Source organism: Sander vitreus, chromosome 9 (genome assembly GCF_031162955.1).
Source record: "Sander vitreus isolate 19-12246 chromosome 9, sanVit1, whole genome shotgun sequence".
Lineage (NCBI taxonomy): Eukaryota > Metazoa > Chordata > Actinopteri > Perciformes > Percidae > Sander > Sander vitreus.
The window spans coordinates 8,565,339-8,578,241 of record NC_135863.1 but is presented as its reverse complement, the minus strand read 5'-3'; the positions used below and the strand labels follow the sequence as shown (position 1 = coordinate 8,578,241).

The following is a 12,903-nucleotide window of genomic DNA, read 5'->3' as shown; positions in this document are numbered from 1 at the left end:
CTGGGTGATCAAAGATCATCCATGAAATGTCCGCAGACCTGAATTGAGTCAGAGAATAGAAAGAGGAACAGTGTTAATTTCAGCAGGACAGGGACAGGCGGAGACGTGACACATGGCTCTGAATGCTTGGAGGGGAATTTGCATGAAACCGATGCTGTGATCAACACTGGATCGAAGGATTATTAGTATTTACATGAAGGAAGCACATTTTCTTTCATCTTTTTTTTTTTTTTTTAAAGATTATATTAGTTTGTCTGGTCTTAGTTTTGTAATGCTGGCCTTGTGAGAACTTGGGACATTTCTGAATGACAGAATGATGATTGTTAAATTGGCTGGAACTCACTTTCTGTCTCATCCTATTTGCTGAAAACGGCTGACCTGCAGTACCTGAGAGATGACTGGAATGAACATGGAGGGTGGATTTCTGTGGCCAGTCTGAGCTACTACCTGCTGCTTTTTGAAAACCAAGAGCAAGTTATCAAAGAATGCTGCGATTATGTCCCGATGGATTTCTGAAACTGTCCTGAGACGATCCATGGTGGGACTCCAGGATGCGTCGCCTGTGTGTCGCTCTACTTCTTAAGAAGATTTGTTCAATAATACCGGTCTTACACTTTCATCATCTATGAATCAAAACAAGTAAGTTATTGAGACCTGAAGAGAACAACAAACAAACAAGAAACAAATAGATTTTTGATTTCAATGGTAACAGAGGCGATGACGACGACACCATCTGGTCTGGATTTTCCCATCAGCCCTTTCTGCTACCATTGTCACTCCTGAGTTTGGTATGTGAAGATAAAGGAAAAGTGGGGAACCAGCTTTGTTGCTGTTGCCCCTCACAGTGTGGTTGTAAAGATGTGTTAGTTTGCGTTTGTGTCAATTTGAGTCTCCTAGAAATAATGTTTAAATATTACTAAATTGTTTTGCCAGTTACGCTGTGGTGACGTTTTTTATTGAATGAAGTGCTTCATTTGTGTACCGCACCGGAGTCGCAGGACTTTGACACAAGAGGCCAGGGTTCCCGAGTCCTGTGATTATGTTATGTTAAGCAATTTGGTTTAGTTTAGGGAAAATGTTTGGATTCGGTTAAATGTTAATAACACATTGTGACTAAATCTAGACCATAATCTTTCCCTAACCTTAACCAGGTGTCAAAACATAACCATAAAAAAGTGTAATAATGTGAGGATAGGCGCTATTGGATATTATATTGCAAGATGGGATATGTTGGCAGAAAACAAATTAAATAAATACTGTCAGTGAACATTTTACTGTTACATTAAGCGTCAACAATGATTGCTCTTTGCTAAATGTACGTTAACGAACAATTCCTCACTCTGTTAATAGAAAAAGTAATCCAGACGGCTTTAGGATTCCTTCAAAACATATTCGCTATTGCAAATTAGTCGTATATGAATGTAATTTCTAGGAGATGGTTGAGAGTAACAAACTGTGTGTGTGTGCGTGCGTGTGTGTGTGCGTGCGTGCGTGCTTTTTCATGTGAACATAATTGCTGTGTAAGGACAAAGTGTGTCATTCTCATTAGCTCAGAGGTGTGCTCTGTGTAGATCGCTGGAAATTGCTGATAAAACCTAGCTGCAAGAAAATCACCTCAGTGCATAGAGGAGAGCTGTGGTGTGAAAATTGCCCCTTTTTATTTTTCTCTTTTTCTTGCTCTCCTTTCTCAGTCTCTGTTTTCACCACCTGCACAAACACTGCCACCCATGTCAACTCACTCGTGCCCATCTGCCTTTCAATTAAACAAATGTCTCGCTATACTTGGGTTTACAGTGCTAAATGGGGCTCTATAACCAACTTTAAGTGTGCTCTGTATGTCTGGATATACTGTAAGCTGGCCTAAACTCTACAGTAAGTGCTTCTCACGTTGTCTAAGTGAAATGTGATATTACAGGGTTTCAACAAGAAATACATTTCCTCTCAGGAGATTTCGGTGGCACCCAATCTCATTTTATGCAATTCGGAAAAAGATCATCCACCAGATATAACATGTTTTGATAACCAACCTAAACCTAGCCTAAAGCAGGATTAGTAGTATTAAAAGTGGAAAGTATGGTAGCAGCAGCTAATCACTGTTTCACAACACATTGAGATAGTATAGCAGTAAGCCTTGAAACTATGTACTTTTGTTCAAAAATCTATTCCGACTACAACACAAGCTTAGTTTATGTGCTGGTTAAAAAAGGACCTCCCATGCATACTCTGAACAGCTGAAGTGTGTGCAGAGCCGGAAGTTCAGTGATTTGGTGAACATTCCGCTGCAACATTCTGCTTGATCTATGCACCTGAAGTGAATCATTGTTTTGAACCACTTTGCGGTTTACACTCCTACCTACTGATCCTGCAGCATTTCAGTTGGAGATGAAAAAAGGTGCTATGTTTAAAAGTAGGAAGGAAAGAGCCTGTAAGAGAAAACTTGGTACACATGGGCCTTGTTACCTGAATCCCTGTTCCTTCATCAGGATCAAGCCCTCTAACCCTCAACACCATCCACCATGTTCTTAGCCTTAAATATCCTCACCACAACAAACGTGTGCATGCACATCATTGACTGGACTTGCTGGAAAAATTATATTGTAAAAACACCAAGCACCATGCAGAAGGACATGCACACACACACACACACACACACACACACAATACCAGATGGTAGACTATAATATAATTTGTGCTGTGTGTCTTTGAAATGCAGCAATGACGTATGTGCTGGGTTTCCTTTGCATTTAGTACGTAGTTGCTCTAAATAATTGAGTTTGATCATTGAGGAAATGAGGCAAACTTCTTTTGTTTGAGTGAATGTTGTTTTTATTTTAACAGAGCAGGACCAGATGCCACATGTGCGGACAAAAATTAAAAACGTATTCATATCCAGATAACACAACTATGTCACCACTATGTATCTGACAAACTGAGGGATTAAGTGTTTCTGTGTAAAGTTTATTTATATAGTAAAGTTTATTTATATAGCACTTTTCACGGATACAAATCACAAAGTGCTTTACAATAAATTGGAAAACAAGACAAAACATGGGTACATAAAATCAGACAGCCATAAAATCCCCTGTCTAACTAAAAGCCTGTTTGAATAGCCAAGTCATCAACTGCTTTTTAAAAGAATCAACAGCATTTGAACAACGTAAAGAGAGCGGCAGTGCATTCCACAGCCTGGGTGCCACTGCCTGAAAAGATCTATCCCCTCTGGTTTTAAAATGAGTGTGGGGGACCACTAACAACATCTGACCTGATCTGTGAAGATTCTCCCATAGTTATTTTACTAAATAAACAATTTAAAACCCCTCTTGGGTCAGCTGAAAAATGCATCATCGCAAAGCTGAAAACAGGGCTGTTTTTCTGAGCTCATGAAAAGTTGACTTTTAAGAGATGCATGCTTCTCACAGGACAGCGACACTGTACACATGATGCTCTTATAGAATATGAGGCATTGCTGTAGATTAAGCTACCCAACAGTATATTAATGTAAGTATAGTTATAATTAGCACAGCCTTAAACATCTTCACCAGTAAAATGCAACACACACATTAATGCACTAGTAATATTAATCTAAAAACTTGATATATAATAATAACACACTGACACAGGGAAGAATAAATAACTTTTGCTACTTTTACTTTTGTATACTTCTTCCACCACTGAGACTTTTGTTATGCACACCAACTCAATCAAAAGTACCTTTAAACAACTCCGAAGCCTCCACATCCACACATCACATATTCTGTTAACACATGTAGAAACAGCCTACCTGTATTTACTGACAGCTAGCTTAACGTTAGCCCCAGCTTTCCAGAAGTCCTGACCTTACAGTGAAGTATCCCAAGCATCAGTGTTCTTACAGTCAAGCTATGTTGTACTGTTGGTCTCTCTTTTTGAGCTCTTGTTTTTATGGCTTTCGTTAGTATATTTAGTAGTGGTGTTACGCTCTGCACTGCTTAAAAGTCACACCTTTTTTTTGGAGTGTGCAGCGTGAGTGACTGCTGACGCTTAATATGGTATGGTTTTGGCACTGAAAGGAGCACTGCTCTGCAATCAGGGGATTAGGTTAATCACAGGGGGACTGACTGCCATGCCCTCTTTTTCAGAGAGGGGAATTATATTTATACAGACAGAGAGGGTAGGGGGAGATCGGGAAAGCTATGTTTTCGTAAGACCTGCAGGACAGACACCCCTCTATCTGAAAAATTGAATGTGGCACCTGGTTGATAAGGGCTCATTGTCTCTTTTATTTATTTTTTACCTCATCCCCTTTCCTTTTGCTTCTGTCAGTTTGAATGGAGGTCACTGGATGAGTGATATGTTAAGTAATAATTGGATGAATGAAGTGTTTGGAGTGATTCTCATGCTAAAGTCAGACCTCAGAGACCTATGTGTCTTTGTGTGTTTGTGATGCCCGTCGTTTCTGTGGCAACTCAATAATCGCCTCATCTGTGATGTCAAAGTCAACATGAATGAACATAGACAAATTCAGACTGTGGGGTTAACCTTGGCAATAACAAAAATACACCTACACTAATACATATCAGGATCATGTTATCACTGGGCTCATTTAACACTGAGAGTGACTTGTAGCCCAAAGAGGGTCCCTCTCTGCTCCACAAGACTACTTAAGTGTCATACTCGCATCTGTGGAAGACACTCATTAAGTTGAATAAATGTTTGAGCTGAGGAATGCTCTGCCACCTGAAAGATGCTTGCTAATTTGTCAAAAAAAGTCTTCATGAAGAATATATATATATATATATATATATATATATATATATATATATATATATATATATATATATATATGTATATATATGAGAGAGAGAGAGAGAGAGAGAGAGAGAGATGTACCAGGTCAAAAATAAGTCCTAAGATATTTAATTAGTTCTGTACAGTGGATCTGCATGGTGGACATTCACACGGTGATGTTTTGTGATGGTCGCTGAGGTCCAACATGAGTTGTGAAGATTAGGGATGAACAAGAGTTGTGAAGATTAGGGATGAACCAATCCGACTTTTTCTCTCCTCATTCAGATACCTAAACTCAGGATATCTGCCGATACTGAGTACCGATCTGATACCTGGCATATAGTGATAAAAACTGTGCTACCATGCACAATTGCTGTGGCACTTAGAATTGACCCTTCGCTAAGCCACGCCCAAAAACCGCCACAGGCCAATCGTCGCTTAGCAACCATAACTAGGCGCGGGAGGTCTGTCAAGCTTTCGAGCGAGGGAAACACCGTACGCTGAAGCGTTGTGCAAATCCGATACCCGGTATCCTAAAGTTCCCTTCCCAAAACCTAAAACCCAAGGGGAGAAAGGCCGGGCGTGGATCAAGCAGTGTGGGAGGCCCCATTCACAACTAGCTAAATGTCGACAGTATTAACAAAAACACATACGTTTGCTCCAAGGCAAGAAAACGCTAATGCTAGCTAACTCAGCACAGCATTGCTTGGAAATAATGACGGTTCTTTGTTCATAATGCATATATTTGAACGTAAAATAAAGGACAATTCCGGCGCAAAACGAACCTAGGGGTTAAATAACAGTACCCACTCGATCGCTCTCTGGGGCATGTTTTCATGCTAATTTTTGGTAGTTTGGAGCTTGAAACAAACTAGCGCATACCGCTGATTAGCTTACAACGCTAGTATTCGGGACACAGGGAAATTAAAAACAAATCGCTATTTATAGCACTGAAAAGGCTAAAAATATCACACTTCAACGGTAGCATAGTGAGGGTCCCTAAATGTTAACTGAAGCATTGAGAACTTTGTAAGTGTACAGACAGTTTATTTAAAAGATAGATTATAAAGACAGTCGCGTTCTCGTATACAGGCGGCCGCCGTCTTGAGAGCTACTGTCTTTCTAAGCTAATCAGCGGTCTGCGCTAGCTTGTTCCAAGCTCCAAAGACATTCGATTAGAATGAAAACATGTCCCAGAGAGCGATCGAGTGGGTACACATCTGTTATTAACCCGTCCTTAAGATGATTAAAGGCAAGACGGCGGCTCACTGACATACTTTAAAATATATTTCAGCATTTTGTTAATCGCTAAAAATATAAGCAGGAGAATGTTATCATTGCAAAGTGGTCAGGCTAATGTCTTGTGTTTATTCCACACGATTTATGGATAAGCTGTTTGATTTACAATTATTAGATTATTTTCAAATTTCACTTACCCTGCTGTGCATGAACATAGCTGTTCCTCAATTTGTGTGTTTCCCATTTGAATGGTCAGCGTATGAGGCGGCTCACATTATTGCATGACCTATAGGCTTTAGCTTCAATTCTGATGAAATTATTCTCTAATCGGTTGCATATTATATCGTGGATATATCCCTCGAAGGCATACTGCAGTCCCTTTTGTCTTGCTCTCAGATATTTCACCTGTTCACCAAAACATACTAATTATCTCCTTGGGAATGTCTGACACCGGTGCATACATACTGTAATAGACGTGCCAGCCACGAAAGCTTGTCAGGCGTAGCAACAGTAACTAAGGAGGGCGGGGCTTAGCGAAGGGTCAATTGAGCTGGTAGCCCAAAATGACTAATGAATATAAGTGATAGTGGAAACAGTGAATTTAAAGGGGCGCTATGCAGTTTTGGCAATTTCTTCGCTGTATTCTCGCTTTTTGCTCGCAGGTTTCTCTATAGAGCTCCCCCTACAGCTTCGGAATAGACATTTGGCAACACTGTGTAAAAACTTGCTCGGTCAGTCTGCTGTTTCCTCTTTCTCTGTTCCTCCGATAATGCTTTCTTAGCTTTCTGCTTCTTTTTTGCCGGCCATGACGATAGTGTGGAAAAACTCCATCGTTACCTCGTTCTTATAGCTAGCCGGTTCCTGGATGGGGGAGTGTATCTGTGCAGTGCCGTGAAGCAGTTTGTTACATCGCGAGACCTGATATCACGCGATACTTCCTGACACTGAGGCTGGCGGCTCGCCAGCCAAAAGTTGCAGGTGTGGTTTTTCCGCTCACAGGCGCAAGGGGGGAGCGAGACGACCACCATTCAACCTGAAAAAATTCATATAACCATTCCAAGACTCCGAAGCTGTTCAGTTAAGGTAAATTAAGCTTAAAAAAAAAACCACTGCATAGTTCCCCTTTTAATATAAGCATTAATGAAGAAGCGGTATTTATTGTGGATTAGTGACATCTGACAAATACCCGATGATTTATGATGATGATATCTTGGAATCGCAAGATATGAATCAGTCACATTGAAGATCAGGCTGGTTAGACTTAGATTTGTCTACATACCATTATAGCTAGAAACTTTACTGCACTTGTAGTTCAGAGTTCAGTCGTTTCTTTTTGAACTGAAATACCCATGGCCGCATGCACTTTTGGAATTTGTGAATTGTGTCAGAATCAGAGAGGATGAGAATTAAGATTTGTATATTTCCCAGTCCGTAAAATCACTTCATATCTTTCACACTGCCTAGGTTCCTTTGTCAGCCTCTGTCCTATAAACGTGTCTCTATCATTCGGCCCCTCTGAACTCTGTCTGCCTCTTTCTTCCTTTCTCAATTTTTAGAATTGATATTTAAATAGCTTTCAGGGATCATGCCTGTTGTTTGATCCTGATTTAATGTGATTGTGTGTGTGTGTGTGTGTGTGTGTGTGTGTGTGTGTGTTTGTATGAGAGAGACAGCTTTCATGTCAAAGGCGATGTTGTGCCTGTCAGGCTCTGTCAAATATATCTGACATTCTATTTGCAGTCTTTCTTTCTGGCGCACCAAGACAAAAGACATTTTGCTAAAGTTTGTCTTTTTTTCGGTTGCCTCATCTGCAGTGTGATATTGATTTAAATCACAAGGACAAGCCAGAGGAGCCGTCTGCCAGCTACAATTTGACAGGCTACCCTTAAGCCGTCAAATGGATGTCTGATCGATGTTTAATTATGGTTCTCTTCTATGTGAATCCAAATCAAACCAGATCAAAAAATGGTGCTGTTCCGCATGTACATGCACTCAAATTACAGACATACATATCTCCAAAAAAATAAGTTTTACATTAAGATAAATCATAAAAATGTCTGACTTGAATCAACAACAATACTTCAGTTGAATAAATAAATTAACACTTAAAGTTAAAATGCAAAACAAAAGATTTTTAGTAAAGTGAAGATCCCTGTTGTGTAATTATGTGCTAGAGTCATCTTGCTTGGTATTCAGAGCATACCCACCTCTCATCCTTATTCACAAATATGGGTACAGGCTCAAGTCACAGCGGCTGCTTTACAACCATTATCTCATTTTCATATTATCATTTTTTTTTACCTTTTATTTAACCAGGTAGGCCATTGAGAACAGGTTCTCATTTGCAACAGCGACCTGGCCAAGAAAAGCGTAAGCGTGCAGGACAACATACAGTTTCACAATTCAATACAATACATTTGAAGGAACTGTATTCAAATCCTGTGTAATTCCAGCTCTGAGTGCTTTCCATATGGCATGGCTCATCTGGTGGCACATCTTGCATGCCATCCTGTAAATATGAGTTTCATGCTTTATCTGGACGCCATATAATACAGTTACACACTGCCATCTCGTGGATGCAGGCCTGAGAATGTAGAATGGTGCCCTCTGATGTTCACAAAGGGGTCCTGCTTCATTTTATGCAGTCTATGGTTTTACCCATCAACACTGGAAGCTGTTTTGGGCTGTCAGCACAAGAGAAGGCCAGAATACAGAATGCCCCGCCCAATAGTGAACGGTTTCACTGGGTGGCTGTGGTTTGGTTTCATCAACATATTCTACAATAGCACGTACAAACAATTAGAACTAGAGATACATGCAGTAGTATTTGTTATGTTTGCCAAGGTTTTGTTTATTATAATGCTGCTGTGTCTAGGCATAAAGTTTATTTCGCATCTGATTAATTTCAGTGAAACACAGCAGCACCAAGCCTTATAAACACTGTCAGTCTTTTTGCCAGTTTACACTGTAGTGTTGTTCACTATTTATTCAACTGTTCCCTTGTATTAGTAACTCTTTATAAAAGTGGCAGTTACATTTTAACTGCAAATGTAAACAAAAATGTACATGTACTGTACATGAGCACTTAAGTTGATTATAGTTTTTGGGTCTATTGTAAGTTTTATAGGTCAAGTCATGAGCTCAAATCAAAGGTCTCTATTTTTAGCATGATTTGACTGTCACTGCCACTAAATGATGTAACACCACATAATTTGATCAAGTAGAGAAGGCTTTGTCTTGGAATAACATGTTAAACAACAAGCTAATTAGGATGGTTATCCTGAAATGAAAATAATCCTTGTCTGTATATTTTTGCCATAATGACACAGATTTGCTGGTTGCATGGCATTTAACAATCTGAACAACATAACTGTTGTCTCTTTAAGCATTTACATGTATAGCCATTATCAATTGTATGTCAGTGTTTTCAGAATCTGCACCAGTTCCCACTGGTGTACCATAGGTGATGACCATTATAGTGTGAGGAAGAGCTCTTTCTGTATCTTCTTCTTCTATGGTTAACCATTAAGGAGGAATGCCATTGTCTCGCAGGACACACACACAGCCCTGTGGCTACCACATCTTCCGCCTCTCCCATTTCTAATCTCAGTGTGTATGATGAAGCAGTGGGGCGAGCTGGAGTGTGGGAATGTAGTAGTGATTCAGTTTTGGCCTCTGTGGCCTTACTCCTCCCTTTAAGTGTTTTGTTAAGTGAGTGTGTTATGTGTCATCTTCATGGAACATTTCCAAATAAATGACTGAGAAGCATACTTGACTTGTCATAACGGTAGTTATTAGAAAGTCCTTCATCAGTCAGGAAGGTTACGGACTACTGTTTGAGGAAGTTATGAGAACTAGAAGAGAGTTACTTACACAATCAATGGCATCTTTACTCAAATAGAAAATTATGCTTCGGTTTGATTTTCATAAAAATGATCAACATGCATGCAGCACTGGGACAGCAAGTTGAAATTGGTTACTGATACCAAGCTGCTGGTAAGTGTATTACATGGCAGAATGACAAAGTGTAGTTATTGCAAGTATTATTAATAGGTGCCTTGTTTACATCCTATAGCTATAAACTTGCTCACTGTTGTCTATGTCATTTGTTTTTTTGAACCCACTAAAATTACTTTATTATATTTTACAAATGTTTTTTATTGTGAAGACTATTTTACAGTCAGATAGTTGGTTATTCAACTAGATTTGTCTTGTATATTGCCACATATAGAAAGACATATTACAGTAGCTTCAAATTTAATGTATTTCTAAGTACTGTATCTTTTATCCCTTTTTCTTATATTTCTGCAGCGTATTTGTTCTGTATGTGCTGCTATTTATCACAAATCTGTCATCACAGTTACCATATACTGTATATGAGGGCTTGGATGTGACTATACTGTACTGTATTTTAGGCCTACTGTACAGTGTCATCAGGCACTGTGGTCCCCTGTGAAGGTGCCAGATGCCACCTCTTTCCTCACACAGACACTCACAGACAAGAACTGACCGTTAAGGTAGACCAGGTTGACGGAAAGACAGTGAATCAAAACTCCACAATTTAGCATTCATAAGCAGTATACAAACATGTAATAGTTTATAACACATTGTAGAGAATGAAAGACATATATTTTATATTATTACAACAGTGTTTTACTAATTTACTATGTTTTCATAATTTGTGTGTTTATACACCAGCCTCCACAACAACATATTTTTGTTTTGTGTTTTAGCTATTTATTAGGTGTTTATATACTGTTTATACAAGCTAAATAAGGGGGACTTGCAGTAAAGTGTTGGTGTTTTTATTATTGTGTCATGCATACAACTCTATGCAGCCTGCATGGGCTTATAAGACACCATAAATTAATATCTGATGCATATACATTTACTGTAGAATAAGAGTAAACCTTATAGTCCATCTTCGCTTCTTTTCAGACAAAATGTTAATGCAGAATTAACTAACTTAAATCATTATTATTTGAACAACAAAGCAATTATACATACAGTGTAATGGTTTAAAAGCTGTGTGTGTGTGTGTGTGTGTGTGTGTGTAACCACAATGCGTCTGTATTTTTTTCCATACATACAGTGTTAATTAAAGCTATCAAGGCTGTCAGTGATGGATGAATTATGACTCCATTCCAGCAACTCCACTCCAGAACTTGGCTGTTCCTCCTTACTATGCTGGTCGCTGAAGGGAACAGAGCTCCATACACTACAGTACACACACACACACACACACACACACATACACACACCTACTGTGGGGAGGAAGTATAGCCTGTGACGAACAGAAGAGCCCGCAGAGAGAGTAGAGAGTGTCAGAGTGTGAATGAGGGCTTGAAGAGCTCCGTGATGTGACGTATGGACCGCTGCTTATGTTGCTGCTGTGTGTGACGTGAGATCAAGTGTGTAGAGAAGGTGTTTGGATACCGGCTTGCTGCTTTTATCTGTGCCGACGAGGGGCTGATGGATATCCTGCTTAGAAACTTTTTAAACAGATGCTGTATAGGTAGCAGTCATGTAAATGTATGACTGTGTAGCCTGAATAAGTGATGGCTTGCTATTTATTTGAGGTGTGTGTGAATATGTGATGGTGCTTGATTGTAGTAGCTGATAGATACATTTGATAGTTTTCATTTACAGTTGTGTGATAAAGTGTGTGATATCAGTGAGCTTTGTGATGTTAAGTGTGCGAGAGGTGTGTATACATGTTACCGTGCGTCACTAATGGTGCTGACTTGTCAAATGTGTGTATGATAGTGTGTTATGTTTGTACTCTATGCTTGGTCTGTGTGTGAAATGCTGCACTTGTGCTGTTAACACTCTGGGTGTGTTCCAGTCGATCTAGTTTGTAGTTACGTATGTGATGGTATGTGCCGTGTAGTGTGTGCATGAGTGCATGTGTGTGTCAGTGCGATGTACCGGCGTTCCCCCTGTGCCAGAGGAAGGGTTCATTTTGACTTCAGCGAGGAAGTTATCAGGAAACTCCACGCCGCCAACCATGCTCACAGGTTAGGGTGCACAGTTAACCACACACAACCACACACACTTGATCCTGTCGCACACTTGATTCTATTCTTGCAGTGTTTTATCTGGTGTCAGTTTTAAGGAATTCTTTTTCAGATTCTTTCTTTCTTCAATTGCTGAACATGTTCTTGCATTTGAAGATGTCTTATTTCAAGAAACTCACCAAATTGTATAGTGTTTCTCAGAGTCCTCCCCTTACTGGATGTGTGTCCAGGCTGTGTGTAGTGTTACTTCCTGTTTCCCATACATCAAACAATCCTCTCATGTGCTTCTCATCATTATAGGAATCCTCAACTGGAATGTGGTTATATGCACTGTCACATGTTTGGGTGAGAAAATCCAACTACGGTAGATTTTATGGTTTTGGGTGCAGCAGTTTTAGCAGAGTGATGTTTTGAATAGGTTGTGGGCTGTGTTATTGCGGTTAAGAGAGTCAAGCGGTTTGCCATGTGAATAAGTCTGGTAGTGTTCAGATTAATTTGTATATTTCATCCTTACTTTTTTAGTCTGGTATTTGAGACATATACATGATACATATACATCTAAAAAAACAAACAAAAAAACAAATCATGACATCGAAGGGTTTCCTGTCGTCTCAGCCTTTGGCGACTCTGGTAAATAGGGGTGCGCGATTCAGAAAATGTCACTATTCGATTCGATATCGATTTTTAGGCTCAAGATTCGATTGAAAATTGATTTTCGATTCAAAAAAACGATTCTTGATTCAAAAAAAAGATTCACAGTATGTAAATGTAGTTACTTTTCCCATGTGATTGCAGTAGACATACAATTTAAAAAAAATAATAATATAATATATATATATATATATTATTTTTTATTAAAAAATATGAATTGATTATTGGA

The 12,903-nt window shown here is 39.3% G+C and overlaps 1 protein-coding gene across 2 annotated transcripts in view; it reads left to right on the top strand.

Moving 5' to 3' along the window:
• pde4ba (phosphodiesterase 4B, cAMP-specific a) overlaps nucleotides 1-12,903 on the top strand; it is a 146,497-nt gene that overhangs the window by 48,901 nt on the left and 84,693 nt on the right. Inside the window, exon 1 of one of the 2 annotated variants that reach the window (XM_078258562.1) lies at nucleotides 11,327-12,023. The exons of the other annotated variant lie outside the window; for it this stretch is intronic. Within the exon in view, the coding sequence (XP_078114688.1) occupies nucleotides 11,929-12,023 (95 nt within the window). The 5' untranslated portion in view covers nucleotides 11,327-11,928. Of the gene's footprint in view, nucleotides 1-11,326; nucleotides 12,024-12,903 lie in introns of those variants that run through there. 2 annotated transcript variants of the gene reach the window in all.